Genomic DNA, 19153 nt, shown 5'->3' with positions numbered 1-19153 from the left:
AAGCAAATTTTCCACATTTCTCTAACACATTACAATGTTTTTTCACAATTTTAATAAATACATGTAAAGATTTGTTCAAGTTTAGTTGTTTTCTAGTTATAATATACTCTCTGTTCAAACACAACACTTTGAAAATCCATTAAAAACAAGCTTATGAAGCAATTTTATGACACTTATCATTTCCCTGTTTGGAAAATATCCATATAAACACGAATTTTGTGTTGCTAATTCTAAATTATACAGCTGTGCAGAGCTGAATACTAGAAATATCTCCACTTCAAATATCTTAGTTTGTCCTGCTGTGTATTATTATATTATAGTTTTGCTCTACAAACTTGGTCTTCTTCTGCTCCTGTTTGTGCTCCTTAGCTCTAAACGCAGCGCCATTGAAAGAGATTTTCGTTCTGATTCAAGAGGCCAGACTCCAGCTTAAGTGTTTTCTTGCTGATGATCGCCGTTCTCTGGTGTAATCTTATTCACAGAGCGTTTAGTAGCGGCGCTTCGGTATTTTTAGCCCGCAGAATTACGCCTCAGTGCCAGGTGCAGATGTTCCAGCCAGTTGTCATATTTTTTAGTCCGCTTGAATTTATTTATTTATTTTTTTTAGTAAAGGACTGAATCTGCACGTTTACACGTTTGGTTTGCTCAAAGTGCGAAAAGGGGAACGCATATGCTCATGTTTTAACCATTCCAGTTGATTTCAGGCATGTACACAGTCAGCTGTTGTTTTATACATGAGTTACATCAAGTTTTAGTCGTCTTTGGTTTTTAATGCAAGTATGACCAATAAAAAAAACAAAAAAACACTAAATGTCCACTTTTTTACCTCATGCTGCTTCAGTCTTACTTTTGCCTCTATTTTTTTTTATTTTTTTTTATTAATTTTTGCTCAAAAATAAGAAACAGGCGAAACTGTCAGACACAAGTTTTAGATAAAAAAATTGTAACATTTTTTTTTTTTTATTCTGTTTCTGTTGAAACTTTTCAAAACTTCACTTTAAGCTTCCTGGTAGATAGAATTGGATGGAGACAGTTCAGATACATTTTGAATGGATTTACTGTATAAAAAAGTGTGTTTTTGATGAACGTCATAGAATTTACCATTAAAGCCCAGAGATAAAGTGAAAAGTAAAACACAAACTGAGATGCAGTTCACTTGTAAATGTTAGTTGTTGTTTGCCTAACAGAACTAGTTGTGCGAATGCTGTGAGGCAGCATTTGGAGTTGAGCTATTATTTCAGCTACATGCTAGCTGCTTTGGCTAATTTAAGATTTTTTTTTTCTAATTTTTGGCTGCTTTGGAGTTTAGCTAACATTTTAGTTACATGTTAGCTGTTTTGGCTAATTTAAACATTTTCTTTTCAATTTTTAAGGCTAATTTTGAGTTTAGCTAATATTTCAGCTACATGCTAGCTGTTTTGGCTAACTTAAACATTTTTTTTAGCTTCTTAAGGTCAATTAGGAGTTTAACTATTATTTCAACTACACGGTAGTTATTTTAGCTAATTTACGTATTTTTTATTTATTTTTTTTTCATTATTTTAGACTTTTTTGGAGTTTAGCTAATATTTCAGCTACATGCTAGCTTTTTTGGGGCTAATTTAAGTATTTTCTTTCAATTTTTAAAGCTAATTTGGAGTTTTGCTCATATTTCAGCTACATGCTAGCTGTTTTGGCTAACTTAAACATTTTTTTTAGCTTCTTGAGGTCAATTAGGAGTTTAACTATTATTTCAACTACACGCTAGTTATTTTAGCTAATTTACCTATTTTATTTTATTTTTTTTTTCATTTTTTTTAGACTTTTTTGGAGTTTAGCTAATATTTCAGCTACATGCTAGCTTTTTGGGGCTAATTTAAGTATTTTCTTTCAATTTTTAAGGCTAATTTGGATTTCAGTTAACTTTTCAGCTACACACTAGCTGTTTTGGCTAATTTAAGCATTTTTTCAGTTTTTTAATTCTGTTTTTGGAGTTTAGTTAATATTTCAGCTACATGCTAGCTGTTTTAGCTAATTTAAGCATGTAAGCATTTAGAGCTGCAGGGCTCTGTGTTCTGATTGGATCGCTCTGCATTGGCTCCCGCCCTCCTCCACCAGCAGTCGTTATGATTGGAATTCGTCTTCGATCAGCATTTTTGCTTCGTTTTTATTCGTCGACGAAAAAGTCTGTCGATTTAGTTAAAGTTTTCGTTTTCGTTTCGTTTTCGTCGGATGAATAATGTCGTTGACGAAGACGATGACGAAAATTTTTCGTCAACGAAATTAACACTGCTTGCTAACTGTTTTGGTTAATTTAAATATTTTTTTTTGGTTCCTTAAGGTAATTTGGAGTTAAGCTAATATTTCAGCTACAAGCTAGTTATTTTAGCAAATGTATGTATTTTTTCCGTTTTTAGGCTGTTTTGGAGTTTAGCTAATATTTAAGCTACATGCTAGCTTTTTTGGCTAATTTAAGTATTTTTTTTTTCATTTATTCAGGCTATTTCTCAGTTCAGTTAACATTTCAGCTACACACTAGATAGTTTGGCAAATGTAAAATTTCTTTTCAGTTTTTTTAAGGCTGTTTTGGAGTTTAGTTAATATTTCAGCGACATGCTAGCTGTTTTGGCTAATATAAGCATTTTTTTCAGATTTTTTGGCTATTTTGGAGTTTAGCTTATATATCAGCTACTTGCTAGCTGTTTTGGCTAATTGTGTGAATGCATTCAATGCATTCACACTATTGTTTTTCTGTTTCTCTTTATTGTGTGAATGCATTCAATGCATTCACACTATTGAGATTCTTCATCTACGTTTTCTTCCGTACGTTTTTCGGCACGTAAAAACTCAAGCACACTTTATGCGATTTACACAATCTTGGTATCAAAACGTTCAGCACGTTAAGGACATTACTGCTTGTATTTTTGGTCTTCGCAAATTTTACAGTTTTTGCGATATTATGCAATTTATGCAAATTTTCAGCCCTATGTTAAGTCAATAGGAAAATTTTAAACTTTTTACTGCACCTTAAAACTTTTACAATATTGGTATCAAAACGTTCAGCACGTTCAGGACATTAATGCACGAACTTTTGGTATTCGTACATTTTACGATTTTCACGCAATTTACGCGAATTAACGCAATTTAAGCTATTAATGCTAGTTAATGCAACTTAAGCACTTTACACACTTTACACACTTTACACACTTTACACACTTTACACACTTTAAGCACTTAATACACGTTACACAATTTAAGCAATTACTGCAAATTTAAGCAATTTACGCGATTGACAACAACCGCATTAGCGCGATAATGCATTCACACATGCATTATCGGAGGTAATGCAATTTCTAGTTGTGTGAATGCATTCAATGCATTCACACTATAGTGTTTGTGTTTTTCTTTATTGTGTGAATGCATTCAATGCATTCACACTATTGTTTTTCTGTTTCTCTTTATTATTGTGTGAATGCATTCAATGCATTCACACTATTGTGATTCTGTTTCTCTTTATTATTATTATTATTGTGTGAATGCATTCAATGCATTCACACTATTGTGATTCTGTTTCTCTTCCTTATTATTATTATTATTATTATTATTATTTATGTCTTCTTCCGTACGTTTTTCGACAAGTAAAAACTTTATCACACTTCATGCAACTTTTACAATCTTGGTATCAAAACGTTCAGCTCGTTAAGGACATTACAGCTTGTATTTTTAGTAGTTGTGAACTTTACAGTTTTTGTGTAGTTACACAATTTGTGCGTTTTTTCAGCCCCATTATAACTAATAGGATTTTTCACAAATTCCTGCAAATTACACACTTTATGCAATTTAAGCAATTTTACACATCCAGCATCTTCAGGAAATCCATGCCTTTACTACACATTATTACAATTACACAAGTTACACAAATTTAACACAACTTTACACAACTACACAATTTTACACAATTTTACACAAATTTGTGCAAATTTTCAGCAAATTCAGCATTTTAAGCAATTTTACACATCCAGCATGTTCAGCAAATTCATGCTTTTACTACACATTATTACAATTACACAACTTACACAAATTTAACACAACTTTACACAACTACACAATTTAACACAATTTTACACAAATTTGTGCAAATTTTCAGCAAATTCAGCATTTTATGCAATTTTACACATCCAGCATGTTCAGCAAATTCATGCTTTTACTACACATTCTTACAATTACACAAATTACACATATTTAACACAACTTTGCATAACGCGACAATGCATTCACACATGCATTATCGGAGGTAATGCAATTTTTCTAGTTTAAATATATTTTTTTGGTTAATTTGGTGTTCACATAACATTTTGCTATATATACTCTAGTTATTTTAGCTAATTTACGTATTCTTTTCAGTTTCTTAGGCTGTTTTGGAGTTTAGCTAATATTTCAGCTACATGCTAGCTTTTTTGGCTAATTTAAGTATTTAATTTCAATTTGTAAGGCTAATTTGGAGTTTAGTTAACATTTCAGCTACATGCTAGCTGTTTTGGCTCATTCAAGCATGTCAGTGGTATTTTACTTATCCATTTGTTTCTGTTTAAACACCTTTCACAGTCTTGAAAGCGTACCAGTTCAGCTTGACGCTTGTAGACAAATATTGGCAAACAGAAAACACTTTTCATATCATCGCGCTACAATTTTCTCCTTTATTCTGTTTGTTTATTGCTTCAAAATCCATGGATCTGGACTGAGCATGTGCAGAGTGACTAGTTCTCCATCCTGACTCCCCATTTGTTTCAGAGAGCTTTCATCCACTGTTATCATCTCTTATGAGCCATCATGCATGCATGTGGTGTCCTCCAGCCAAAAGCTTGCAAAAAGTCACATTTCCCCCTCGTCTCAAGCTGTTCTGTGCCATTTGAAGTGTAATTAAGGACTGCTGCTCCACACAGTAGCTGTATGTGTGTTTTATGAGGCACTTTGAAGAGGACAGGATGGTGATTTTGAAAATGTGAATGGAAAAGCAGGAGGGGAAGAAAAGGGAGGAGGGAGACGATGATGAGCGAGTAAAGGAAGAGCTCTTAACGGTTTCTGATTGGGTGCTTATGGGAGAGATGTAAGCAGGCCGGACGGCTGTGATTGATGCAGCTGATTGTGTTTATTCCAGCTGATGTGGATCTTTGCATACATATTGTGTCTAAAACTCTTTAGACAACGGCGATAGAGCTGTCCAAGGTGCTGAAAACTGAAGATTTGTATGAGAAGCAAAAATTAAATCCGGTTGTTATCATTAGCTGTTATCATTCCTTCCATAGCCGTACGCCGTCGCCATATTTCTGCTCCGTTGCTGATGAGGGCTCGTCGAGACTTTAGAGAGGGTATAAAGATCTCAGTCCCACTAATCACTGCAAATACAGTTTGGCTTTTATTACCATCCCGGAGAACAGTAAATTTGCAGAGGGGATGACTTAACAGCCCACGGCGCAACATAAGAAATGCAACGTTTACCAGCAACCATAAAGAAAAGAAATATGGCGCTCACCTACTGCTTCTTATGTTGGGCCGGGAGACTGTGGGCTCAGCGGCTTTATGGCCAAAAACGACATAAACCATAAACTGGTCAAACCTCATGAAAGTACTCCTTTGAGACACAAATGTAGCTTTTGCTATTTCTAGTCCCACTCTGTTCATTTTTTATCTATTTTTAAAGTTTTTCCAGTCGTCTTTTGATCATTTTTATACAGATTTTAGATAAAATGGTAAAACTTTGGTCGTTTTTGAGGACATAGTTTCTGCAGAGCGGCAGGAGATGATTAGAAATTCACCTCTGAGTTTTGGGGAGCAACAACACCCCATTTCCCATCACTCTCATTACACTCTCGCCCACTAGCTTACCAGTTTTGAGCCAGATTCCAGCCCAGACGAGGAAAATAAAAAATCTATTTGTTTATAAGATCCAGATACAAAGACAGACTTGGATCTAGACCAGATCATCAGAATTAGAGACATTTGGGTCTGTTTCTTACTAGTAGGAGCTGCAAAGCTTTATTTTACCCTTTGGAAAAATGTGAAACCACTTTGACTTCATTGCAATGTTCATTTTGTAAAAAATAAGAATTTTTAGAATTTTTAGTATCACAATATGAGGTTTTCCATACCAGGCTATAATGATATATATCACGACATAAACCATATAACTATCATGCAACAAGTGTTTTAAATAAAAATAATATATACATATACATATATATATATATATATATATATATAAAAATAATAGATTGCTAAACTGTTCAGTTCCAGTTCATTAAAAAAAATATCTGACACAGGTTGTAGTTTTTTATGTAACACTCACTCCTAATACATAGAGGATTTATTTCTTTTATTATATTTTTTAAAGTTTGATTTTTAAATTTATGCCCTACAAATTAATTTTCTTATATTTATCCGCCACGTCTAAAAAGTCTGCTCAGTGGAAATATTGTCCGACTCAAAACTAGTCCAGGAACACATACAGGCGACAGAACAAACAGCTAGTTAGCATTAGCATTAGCATTTTGCTAATGCTACGCCGCTGTCACCATATTAACACTTTTAATTAAACTTTTTGTTGCTTCTATAACTAACCAGTTTGTCTTCCAGTTCTAACTGGATGTAGTTAAAAATCACCAGATGTTTCACTGCTCCATCAGCCGAAACTAAACGTTAGCGGAAGTGTCCGCGGAGGTGTAGTTGCATTTGTTTAGCTAGCGCACACATGATAGAAGTCAAAAGATTTAAAAAAAATACCAAAATGAGAGCAAATTAACATAAACAATTAGATGTAACAGTTTGGCATCTAACTCTCTAACTTATACTTGCTAAAGGGTAGCAACTGAGGATTGTTGATTTTGGACCCTTCAAAATAAAAGTCTATTGCGATAGGCTCATTCCTCTATCGAGAAAAAAGTTCTATTGCAATATCTATCGTTATTGTTTTATCGCCCAGCCCAAAGCGAAACTAGCATTTTCTCAAAATGTGAAACTTTTACAGAAGCTCAAAGGACTTCCTTTCAAAATAAAAGACGACCTGTGTCAAACAGGGTCTAGCTAATGTGTTCTCATGAAGGTTTTTAGGCTATTTTGACACTTAACTATTTTTTTCAGCTTCATGCTAGCTGTTTTGGCTAACCTAAGTTTTTTTGTTTTCGTTTTTTAGACTAATTTGGCATTTAGCAAATATTTTAGCTGGCTACAAGCTTCAGCGTTTTCAGCTATTAGCTTCAGCGTTTTTATCTATCAATTTTAGCATTTTCAGCTATCATCACTAACGTCTTCAGCTGCCAAATTCAGCTTACAGCATTCACACTAGCATATCACAGGTAATGTTATATATTTAGTTCATAATTATGTTAAAAGTTTACAGTTATAAAGTTTAAAAAAATTAGTTTTAGTGTGTTCAATAAATGTTTTTCCGGTTCGGCCTGCAACCTAAGGGTGTGTTTTGGATTTTAGCCCCTTGTGTGATTGAGTTTGACACCCCTGTTTTATACAGTTCATCTTACGTAGTCACTTACCTGTTGTGTTTGTTATTGCTGAGTTATTGTTGTGTTTTTATGCTTTTATTTTGTACTGTGAGGCGACCTTGGGTACCAAGAAAGGCGCCATATAAATAAAATGTATTATTATTATTATTATTATTATCCCTTTTAGTTGCACCTCAGCCATACACTAATAAACCTAACTAATCTAAATTAAATTATTTCTAATTAAGTGACTCTTATTTTTTTTTTCATTAACCAGAGAGTCACTATGGAGGGCTGCAGATCGCTTATCTAGACGACTGGATCCATGAACAAAGGCTTACATGGATCTAGTCGTCTACAAGCCTTTTTTCAAACTGTATTTTTTCATCTGCTACTGATTCACACTGATTTGAATAAGGAAATCATCAGAAATGCAACTTTTGGCTTAATTTTCATTAATTTTCATCAGAAAAACCCCACAAAAAATGCTAAAAAAAACAATTTTCTTCTGTGTTTTCCAGAAAAACTGCACCATTTCAACGGTTATTGAGTACATTTTTTTTGTCTTTACAGTTCTTTTAGAATCTTGTCAAAACATTCATGTTTCCAAAGCGCTCTGGAAATTTCCTGCTCTTCCAGCGAGGCAACACGGAAGACGCTGCGTCGGTGCTTCTTTCCAAGTCCGCTTTCAAACACCCCTCCTAAGTCGTTTAATATTCAAAGGGATACATAACAAATCTTCCGTGTGCATACTCAAACAGTTTGTTCTAGCACTGAGAGCTCCGGCCTGTCTCCTCCTCCATGTAAGCACTTCCAGCCTGGTTCCTAACAACGTGTCCTGATGTTTCATTTATGAACAGTCCGGAGAAAGCGTGAGGGGGAGAAAGCAGCAAATGGAACGGGGAGAAGAGAGCGGGTGTGGGCCGCACGAGGGGGTGGGAGGTCATGCGGTGGAGGGACTTGTTTTGCTAAAAGCCAGGAGTGATAAGTCGAGCAGAAATGAGCGCGGCGTGGAAGACTGAAGTCCCGTCAGAGAGCCAATTAAGTAAATGCGGGTGACAGATTAATGCCAGATTTTTTCCATAAACAGGAGCACAAATCAGTTTCAGTCAAGTGAGATGTCAGTCCAGTCTGGAAATGAGTCTTCTGTGATGAGACTCACAGATGCAGAGATGTCTTAGCATCCTTGGCGTAGTGACTAATGTGACCAGTTAATTAAAAAAACTCTTCTTTAGTTGATGAATGTATTAGTCCCTGGTCAGCCACTTCTGTTTTCAAAAGTCAATTGCTTTATTTGATCTATATTGACCCACCAGCTGATTTATTGTGTAAACATTAATAGTTACTATCCCTGCAAAAACTCAAAATCTTGGTTAATTTTGACTATGGTCAACATATCTCAAAGTTCCACCGTGTGACAACCGAAATTCAAGTTTTTCAGCAAATTTTAAACCCCAAACTTTGGCTGTGTACCATCCAAATGCTGCAGATGCATCATTGTATGACATTTTAAAATCTTTCGTTCAGTTTTATAAATGTTTACATTAGCCTCTGACAATGACCGTCTGTCACTGTTTTCATCCTAATAACCAGTGCTTATTCAAGTCATTCTTTACCTTCATATCTGCCCACATCCCTATGACCTCTACACAGCTGCTGTCCGCTAGAATGTTGTCTTTCTTTGTGAAAACAGACCCTTTGAACCACAAAGATGATTGTACATAAAAATTACTGCGCGAAAGCCCATTCTGGGATCGTCATACCAGCAACTCAGTATCATCAGTCACTTTAACGTGTTTCCTTCATCCAGATGTTTCCATTAAAACCTCATCAGGCCAACTACAATCATTAAGATCTATATGCAAGACTAAAGGTGTGTATTGGTAGAGTTTGGCAACACGTATTGCGATACACATGGCACAATACGATACACATCGCGATGTATATATCCCAAGATAGTATTAAAAACAATATTTTCCTTTTTTTTTTAATTGTAATTTAGAAAAAAACTTTATTTAAACATTAAAACACCTTTACATGTATAATTGTAGCTCTGCGTGGTGACTGGTCTCTCTCCTTCTTCCATGAGCCACGACCCAGCCAGCAAGGCCAAGTGGGCCCCACATGGTTCTAAAGTGGACAGAGAATGTGGGCCTTAATTGGGTTTGCCCTCAGTTTCCGTGGTGGCCCCAGCTGTGTTTGCCCACTTTAACTTAGGTGGCTATGCTAGCCAGTCGCCCGGTGGACAGCGTAGCGAGTTCCGCTGCCCAGGGTCCGGCAAAGCAAGCAAGTGCTGCCGTCCAGTAGTCAGCAGAGCTAGCCGGGTCTCTGTCCAGGCCTCCAGTCCCTAGGTAGTGAAGCCAATGTTAGCAAATGCAGCTGGGGCCACCACGGAAACTGCGGACAAACCCAATTGGGGCCCACATTCTTTGCCCACTTTTGAACCATATGGGGCCCACTTGGCCTTGCTGGCTGGGGAAGTATCTAAATCAGCGTTTTTATACAATACTAGTACCAACTCGGTTCAGTTGGGCGTGGAGAGGGTGCGGATGGCGCTCCTGGGTTGGAGTATTGCTTGGCTTGGGGGAGGTGGTCTTTTTGATTGAGCTGGATGCCTGTTTGCACCTGGGGCTGGAATCACTCCTTCTCTGGCCCTGGGATGGGGTAGGGCAACTCTCTTGGGGCCCACTGTTGCTTTGGGTGATACCTACCATGGCCATGGGACTCGAAGGGACAAACTAGTTGGTCCTGGCAGTGGGGGTGCAGTCTGTGGGAGGGGTTCTACAATTGGTATGGGACCTTGGGTGTTGGGCGGTTGGGGGTCTCCACTGAGGCAATCAGTTGTGGCCCTGATTGGTCAGGCTCTCACAGGGGCGGAGCTTGGGGGTGTGGGGCCAAATACTTTCTTGTGCCAATTTTGCCATAATCAAAGGAAGATTTCTTCGCCATCTACATTTATGAGACATTTTTACCACAAGGAATGAACTGACCAGGTTTCTATTAATTGCTGCTTACTTATACAGAATTGAATGGCTTTTATAGAAGTCTTTTGTGTCAATTTTCTTCTTTTTTTTACGTTTTATTCTCTTTCCTGAAGCCTCAGTAACAGCCATGTAAGGCTTTTATATTTTCTCCACCCAAACAAAGTCTATTGTAGAAGGTCCGTCTGCCCTCAGCTGCATTTCTGGCCATCCAGTAGTTAAAGAGAGGAGGCGCGGCGCTATGCTTGACCTGAAATTACCCTACTTGAGTGTAAAGTGAATAGAATCCACAATGAGTTGAGCTTTACTCCATTGACCTTGGAGAGTAGAATGTAGGCTAACGCGTCGTACGGGGGAGCTCTTTGCCTCCTGCCCTGTTTGTGCGGATCCTGCTCATAAAGGAAAAGTCAAACAAAGTTACTCACAGTCCAGCGGGTCACGAGTGGCCGCAAAGACAAGTCCTGGTTCCTCAGGCGACATCAACAAAAGACTCCACTACAACTTCTTTAAGTCACTTTATATAATCAATATTAAATTACACTATATTATGCATATATTTAAATTCTTTAATTTGATCAAACATATTTTTAAAAAATGACATATTAAAACAGAATATATACATATATTTGGCAAGAAAAATCCATCAAACCTCATCTTTTAGTCTTTGTGCATTTTTTAAGCATAACTGTCTCTCAAGTGGCTGGAAGCCAACATGAATTATTGAAATAAATTCAAAATCCAACTTTATTTGTCACATACAGAGACATACTCTGTACGACTATCAGTAAAATGGATTGAAAGCTTTTTGATTTACAGCAGATAATGTCTAAACTGGTATGTTTCCCTTAAAAGTAGCTTACAAAACTGGTTGTCTATTTGGTATTTTTACTTTTATTAATATTATTAGTTGTAGTAGTAGTGCTTTACAAACCCAAACTCCGCAACGTTTCAAATTCTATTCTTTTTTTGTGGTTTCAAAACGTTATTTTCAAATAAACTGGAATCTTCTTGTTGTTGAGATTTTGAGTTTTAGCATTTCTGATTCTAGAATTTGGTCCATGTCCTCTTCCTGGGTGGGGGTGGGCAGCCCCTGCCATTCTGTCACTCATTGACTGTATAAGTAAGAACTGGACTGAGCAATCCCCTCCCCTCTCGTGTTCCAAATAGGAAGTACCCGTCGGTTGCAAGAAGGTCAAAATCCCATAGACTTCCATTGTTATTTCTCAGCCTTTTTTTTTCAGAACAACCATTCTTGCCCTTACTAATCAATTCTTTCCAATCATATTCTTTTTATTTATTGCAAGTTTTTCAAGTTATAAACTGACCAATCAGATGCTTCAATAAAAGCATGAGGCTCCCACAGGCCCCATCTTGAATGTTTGACTGACAGATTTCCTCGAGCCACTTTCAGTGGGAGGGGTGTGGCCTATGAACAAGCTTAATCATGATTGGCGACAGTAGTTCCTCTGAAAAGACTCGGACTAATCGCTGTCGAGGGGTGTCAATGTGGCGGTAGACAGGAAGAATCAGGAAGTGGCGGCCCTTGATTTTGCGAGGACAGATGGTAATGCATTTCCTATGGGGGACCTCAACACTCGGTATGTCCAGTTCTTACTTATACAGTCACTGCTTTCACCTGAACCTCCCACGGGGTGGGCGGGTGGTTGCCTGGAGTGTGGGGTGGCTCTCCTTTTGGGGGGCCCTAACTCGTGTCTGGGGTTAGAGGATGCCCAGAACTCCTGGGTGGTGGGATGTTCATATAGGGCCGTGGGGGTTCTCCGGGGGGTGGAGCTCTGCGTTGGACCCCCTGGTGCGGCAGGGGAGGCTCTTCTCATGGCTTGGTTGGAGTTACACTCTCTGTGCTCCTGTGCCTCTCTGTTCTCTGGCGTTGGCGTGAGAATTTCCTCCATCTGCTATACCGTGTGGGTGTCGGGGGTCCTGACTATTATTATCCATAGATGTTTTAAGGCTGTAAAACCCTTCTCTACACACTTTATATGCCTTTCTCAGACAGATCTTTTCACACTTTTCTAGTTTAAACTTCTTAAATATTGTGTCTGAAGACTGATGTCGATTTGGCAAACTAAGCTCATTCTATACACGACACATGACATTGAGGGCATTGATGGACAAGGTCAACATCCAATCAGAACACACTCTGAGGGATTGTGAAGCATTCGTAGTTTCTTCTATAAATACATACATGGTGTTCATGTATATATACAAGCAGAGATATTTGAACTGAATAAAATGGAAGTTATTCGCCCTCTTTAGCCCAGATGACTGATGTGGAGATGGATTAATTTTATTTTACTTAGTCACAAAATCTAAAAAGGTCTTAAATTTTCTTGGGTTTTTTAATCGTTAAACTTGATTTCCACTATTTTTTTTTAAATTATGATTATGCTGTTTTTAGCTAAGATCAATCAAACTTGTGCTGTTTTCTAGGGCATAGTTTTAGAGTTTATTAGAAGTTCCCCACTGAGCAGCCCCTCTCCCCCTGCGTTCCCTTGACGCTGTTCACTCTTTTAAAAACCAACTTAAAACCTTTCATTTAGCTCAGCATTTTAACTGAATCTGTTTTTAATTGGACCTCTAATGACTGTTTTATGTGGTTCTTGATCTCGTCTTTCATGTCTCTTAGCTTGTGAGGTTTTGTCTTTTATGTTTTTACCTTTTGAAGTATTTGTTTTTATACTTGTGAAGTACCTTGTGACTTTGTTTGTAAACGGAGCTATATAAATAAAACTTACTGAAGAAATAGTCAGAAATGTACATTTAAGCTTAATTTTCTTTATGTATTTTCTCCGCCATGAGAAAAATCCCACAAGAACATGTTAAAAAACACCATTTTCATCAGATTTTACGGAGTATAAGTCGTAGATTTTTTCAAAGTTTAGCCCAGGGTGTGATTTATACTGAGGGGCGACAACCTTGAGCTGTTGTTTCTGCTAACAACCACTAGAGGGTGCAGTGTGTGTCAGTATTTGCTACTGACACTACCAGAAGAAGAAGTGTCGTCCAAAACAAACATGGAAGCGAATCTGATCTTTTTCCTCTTAAACTTTGATACTTTTCTTGTACACATCAAAAGATTTGTGTTCTTGTTTTTATTTATTTATTATTTAATCAAATTTGTTCTGAAACGTCAGACATTTTCCCCATAAGTGCGACTTATACTCCAGAGTAACTTTTATATGGTTTTCTTCTTCTTGATTAGACATTTTTTTGCTCCTGCGACTTATACTCCGAAAAATACGGTATCCCTTTCTCTGGATTTAAACTCTGGATTTGTAGTATTCAGTATCTAATATCTAGTAATTTCTTTACAGAACCAGAACTGTTTTGACGTCCCAAAGCCGAGACGTTTCCTCGTCTGATTTGGGTGTGGCTTCATAGATAGTGACGGTGTCATTTGTCCATCGGAGGTTCCTCATTTCCAGACCGGATCGGCAGATGATTTTGCATAAACCCTTCAGAAATGAAAGACCTTCTCTGTACAGCTGCACATGCTCATTCATGCACGCGTAAAAAATAAATAAATAAATAAAAATACTCACACACAGCGTGGATTTGTTTTCTGTCTGATGAAAGGGATTATGGGATAAAGAAGGCAAGGCCACAGCAGTTTAGTTCAGTTTGGAGCAAAGCTGCTCTCGGCAGCGGCGGCACGATGATAAATACCGATGAATGTCTGACCGCACACGGGGGGATCCGGCCACACGGCGGTCGGCGTGCGTGAGGTCGGAATCGGAATTGGACAGAGGCGATGGATCTGTTTTTCGCTTTCGGATGATGGGGAGAAATCCATGTTTTTTTTGGGTTAAATCCGCAAAGAATAAAGCAGAATCAGTGGGAGGAAGGCATCTGTTGCTTCAGAGGATTAGCCGCACTTGGGCTTCCAGTCGGAGCCTCGATTGGTACTTTTTTTTTTGCTAGCAAAAGCATGGAAGGGTTCCTGTTTTTCAGTTTTCCACGGAACGTCGGCTATGACATAGAATGATGCATCGGCATGCGGGACTCAACCGGCTGGACTGCTACGGCGATGATGTCCTCATATAGTACGCCAAAGTTTTTTCTGACCGTTTTCACTCCACTGCCATCATTTTAATCCCTAATATTGATATATTCTTGAAATATTTGCTTAGTAATCAATACTTTTACCAAACGAGAACTCCCAATTTCCATTAATCTGCATCCATTCTCCTCATTAAGTCAATCTTCAATCGGCGAGTCTCCTGCCACATCCACTCCACCCCTGCTTGTCTTACCATGCCCCCCTCACGCACGCGATCATCGATTTGTTACCCGACCACGCTCGGCTGCACCGCACGCCGACGTACCACAAGTCACACTAATTGCTCTGAGAGGTTTTTAACCAGCGGCGCTCTGACTGTTTCTAAGTGGTTTCATCAAGAACTGGAAGGATTTGCCATCTGAGATGATGACGGGAGATTAGGGAGTTTCTCCTTGATTATGTTAGTATTAAAGTGAAAAAAGTTTGTTTTTCCTTTTCTGTCATTTTCAGCCACAGGAATAAAGCCTCGGGGTGGCCGCCCTCCAGCCCCGGCTCCTGGGGAGGACTGCAGGGGCCTCCGTTCAGCTGGGAGAGCATGAACAGTGCCAGAGATGGACGGAACTTCCTCACCAAGTATGCTTAATCCTAATCTTGCACACAGTTAACCTCTGTATGCAGAAGAGAGGCCAACCTAAAACCATGACACCCAAAAAGTGGTAAAAAGTACTTTAAAAAGGGCTTTTCTCTAGTCTTTCAGAGTAAACAATATCCATATCTATGATCATATATTGCCTTTGGAGCACTAAAAAACAAATTAATTATTAAATATATGAGTTATTTTTGCAAATGCTTTTCATATTAGGAAGTAAAACGACTCAATCCCTGAGGCTCCGCCTTTCACCCCTTGAGAGTGCCACCCATTTCATGACGTCAACCTAAAGCAGTCAGCGTGTCACCCACGAAAAAAAAAATCTGTTTAAAAAAGATATTGATGTACATAATGTGTAGCTCGGGCGTTTATCCCCAAAACTTGGCATGGAAAGAAGAAGAATGGCTATTGGGTTCATTTTGCTGTGAAATTCGTTCCAAAACATGAAGACACGCACACCTTTCCAAGTTCAAACCAGTTCTCCCAGTTTGTTGCTCGCTTTATCAACCAGGAAATAGTCTGCTCCATTCACCTCCAGGAAAAAATCTGCTCCCTTTTCTCCACCAGGAAATAGCCAGCTCCTTTCCCCCCCAGGAAGTAGTCTTAATCCTTTTCTCCACCAGGAAATAGTCTGCTCCCTTTCACCACTAGGAAATAGTCTAGTCCGTTTTTCCTCTAGGAAATAGTCTTCATCCTTTCTACACCAGGAAATAGTCTTCTCCATTCACCTCTAGGAAATAATTTGCTCCCTGTTTCCACCACAAAATAGCCACCCCCCACCCCCAGGAAGTAGTCTTAATCCTTTCCCCACCAGGACACAGTCTGCTCCCTTTCTCCACCAGGAAATAGTCTACTCCGTTTTTCCTCTAGAAAATAGTCTTCATCCTTTCTCCACCAGGAAATAGTCTGCTCCCTTTCTCCATCAGTAAATAGTCTCCTCCTTTTCCTCACCGGGAAATAGTCGGGTACTTTTTTTTTCCACCAGGAAGTAGTCTGCTCCCTTTCTCCTCTATGAAATAGTCTTCTCAATTTCTCCTTCAGGAAATAGTCTGATCCCTTTCTCCACCAGAGAATAGTACTATCTCTTTCTCCTCCAGGAAATAGTCTGTTCCCTTTCTCCACCAGGAAATAGTCTTATCTCTTTCTCCTCCAGGATATAGAATTCTCCTTTCCCCTCTATGAAATAGTCTTCCCCATTTCTCCTCCAGGAAATAGTCTGCTCCCTTTCTCCACCAGGAAATAGTCTTATCTCTTTCTCCTCCAGGAAACGGTTCGATCATCTTTTGATCTATTTTCAAAGCATCTTTTAAATATGGTTATCCCTTTTTTGCCAAAAATCATGCCTTTTACAGGGACATAGTTTTTGCAGAGCGGCAGTAATTATTAGAAATTCGCCTCTGAGTTGTGGGCGGGACTGTTGGAGCAACCCCGCCCCCGCTTTCCCTCCCCCATTACCAAGTTCTATGAGGCCAGATCAGTCTCAGAGTTTCACAAATGTACTATAAATTCATAAATCCCTGTGAAATGTTTTACAAAGACACAGTCTGGTTCACAAATATAATATTGAGGTATAGATGTGACATGAACTCACATATCATAGGAATCACAGAATGTGCATTTATAAAACGCCTCTAATTTGTGAATCTGTAACGACAAAATGATCATTATAGCCACAGCTCTGTTGAAAATTGAGTACAATAGATCACAAAAAAAAAAAAAAACTTTTCTGTTAAAATTAGCGGAAAATAATAAGCTAGCTTGGAGCTAAACTATGCTAACTGATAGCCGACTGGTAAGGTGGTAAAAACAAGCACTAAACTGCTAAGCTAAGCTAAGCGGGGATCCTCGATGCTAACATGCCGCTGCTGGGCGGTGTGGTGCCAAGGTACGTCCCCCGTACCAGAACGATGCCTGCCAGGGGATCAATAGCATTCTAAAAAGTTTAATTCTATTGTAGTTTAATAAATGAGTCAGTTGTATTGATGTTTAATCACTGAGGTTATGTTACCTAAGTCTCTTTAACTTGTTATGTAACTTGCTTGGCTTGTTTTCTATTAGATCATTTCTGAATAATTAAGTTTTTTTATGAACTCTTGGCATTAAGATAAACATTATATAAGTTTTTCCATCTAAAGATGAATTAAACGGATTAGCCTTTATCTGGTCTGAGAATAAAACTTTAGATAAAACAATGCTGAATCATGGACTTTAAATCTAAAAGTAGAAGAGGTAGAAAATCTGGATCCATTCGAAATTATTTTGACTTTTTTTTCCGCTAATTTGACACAGTTTGCTGTATTTCTCAATCAAGTCTTTCATTTAAGATGAAAAATACATTTAATCTCCAAGATACATCCATTTGGAGTAAGTCTTTTTTTAAACTTAGTTGTTGCAATGATGCTGAAATGTGGGCGTGTCCAATCATAACCCTGAAAACAGCCTTAGTGGGCGTGTTCCAACAACCTAAAGACATGTTTAAGTCTAAATACTCATTTTTGAGGATCAAAATGTCTTTGTCCATCTATCTTTGATTCAGTCCCTTTGCATATAACTCACTTCCTGTCCTGCTTTATCGGTTAAATTAAATACTTTAGTTTTTCAGTTTAGACTGGGACAGAAAGAAAAAAATAAACTTGTTTGAATTCCTCTTTTTGAAAATGAAAGATTCTGTCTTAGTGAAATGATCTAAGAGGAACCAACAGGATGTCTAGTGCCACCGTTTAAAATGGAGAGAACAATCCAATCCCACAATTTCTTTGCAGTCACAACATTGAGGGAAAAGCGATGGACAATCATTTACAAGAAAAGCAGAAAAGCAAAGAAGGATTAAAGGCTGATGATTGAACTGCTTTTATTTAGTAAATCCATTTTTCTTGAACTAGCAGTTTTTAGTGGATGAACATTAGTGTCAAAACACTTGAATCAAAGAGAAGTTGATCTAGCCTACAGAAACAGCACAGAAAAAGGAAACTTTGATAGATTTTTTTTTTTTTTGAGAATTGAGATAACCAACATGTTAAATAGTGTAAGAAGTGAAAACATAGCTTGCAGGACAAAATATAGTGATGAAACACGTCGGTGACACTTCTTTAGGCCCTTTTTGTCTTTTTTTCAGGAAAAATATAACCATCAACCAATAAACAAACCAAAAATCCCATGAAGACCCATTTTAATGTCATCCACTTAAGTCCTCACATATATATTTATATTCTCTTGGTTACATGTATGAGCAATATTTTGGTTTTATTGAGTCTGATTGTTTAAATAAAAAAAATCTGAAAATGTCATAGTCCTTTGGATCACAATTGACTGATTAAACCTATAAAGTAGATTGTAAAGTTAGAAAAAAAAATCTTGTATACAGTCGGCTAGAGTGTAGATTGCATTCTTGCATTTTCCCACTTCTGCTATAGTCACAAATATAACTGCCATGGCGCGATGTGGGAGGCATCGGCATGTTTTTTAAGATTTCATGCTGCCACCCGATTTTTTTGACTGCCTGATCAGCCCTGTGGCTGCCTGATAGTTGCCTGACTGCCACCTGACTACCACCTGACTGCCGCCTGACTGATGTCTGAGTGCCGACTGACTACCGCCTGACTGATGCCTGACTCCCGCCTGACTGCCTGATCAGCCCAATGGCAGCTCAGATTTTGCTTGACTTTCGCGCGCCTGACTGCCGCCTGAGTACTGCCTGACTGCCACCTGACTGCTGCATGAGTGCCGACTGACTGCCACCTGACTTTCGCATGACTGCCTGACCAGCCCAATGGCTGCTCAGATTTCGCTCAACTTTCGCGCGACTGACTGCCCCCTGACTGCCGCCTGAGTTCCGCATGAGTGCCGCCTGACTGCTGCCTGAGTACCGCCTGACTGCCACCTGACTACCACCTGACTGCCACCTGACTACCACCTGACTTTCGCATGACTACTGCCTGAGTGCCACCTGTCTACCACCTGACTGCCGCCTGACTACCACCTGACTGCCACTTGACTACCGCCTGACTGCCACCTGACTGCCACCTGACTG

General features: G+C 38.5%; 1 protein-coding gene across 1 annotated transcript in view; it reads left to right on the top strand.

Moving 5' to 3' along the window:
• The window catches only part of LOC112159940 (FERM and PDZ domain-containing protein 4), a gene marked incomplete at its 3' end in the record, with an annotated part of 66251 nt that overhangs the window by 19353 nt on the left and 27745 nt on the right, over positions 1–19153 (top strand). The window contains exon 2 of the mRNA XM_024294201.2: positions 14985–15107. Coding sequence (XP_024149969.2) covers positions 14985–15107 — 123 coding nt within the window. The remainder of the gene's footprint in view (positions 1–14984; positions 15108–19153) is intronic.

Source organism: Oryzias melastigma, linkage group LG2 (assembly GCF_002922805.2).
Source record: "Oryzias melastigma strain HK-1 linkage group LG2, ASM292280v2, whole genome shotgun sequence".
Lineage (NCBI taxonomy): Eukaryota > Metazoa > Chordata > Actinopteri > Beloniformes > Adrianichthyidae > Oryzias > Oryzias melastigma.
This window is presented reverse-complemented; position numbering and strand designations above follow the sequence as displayed.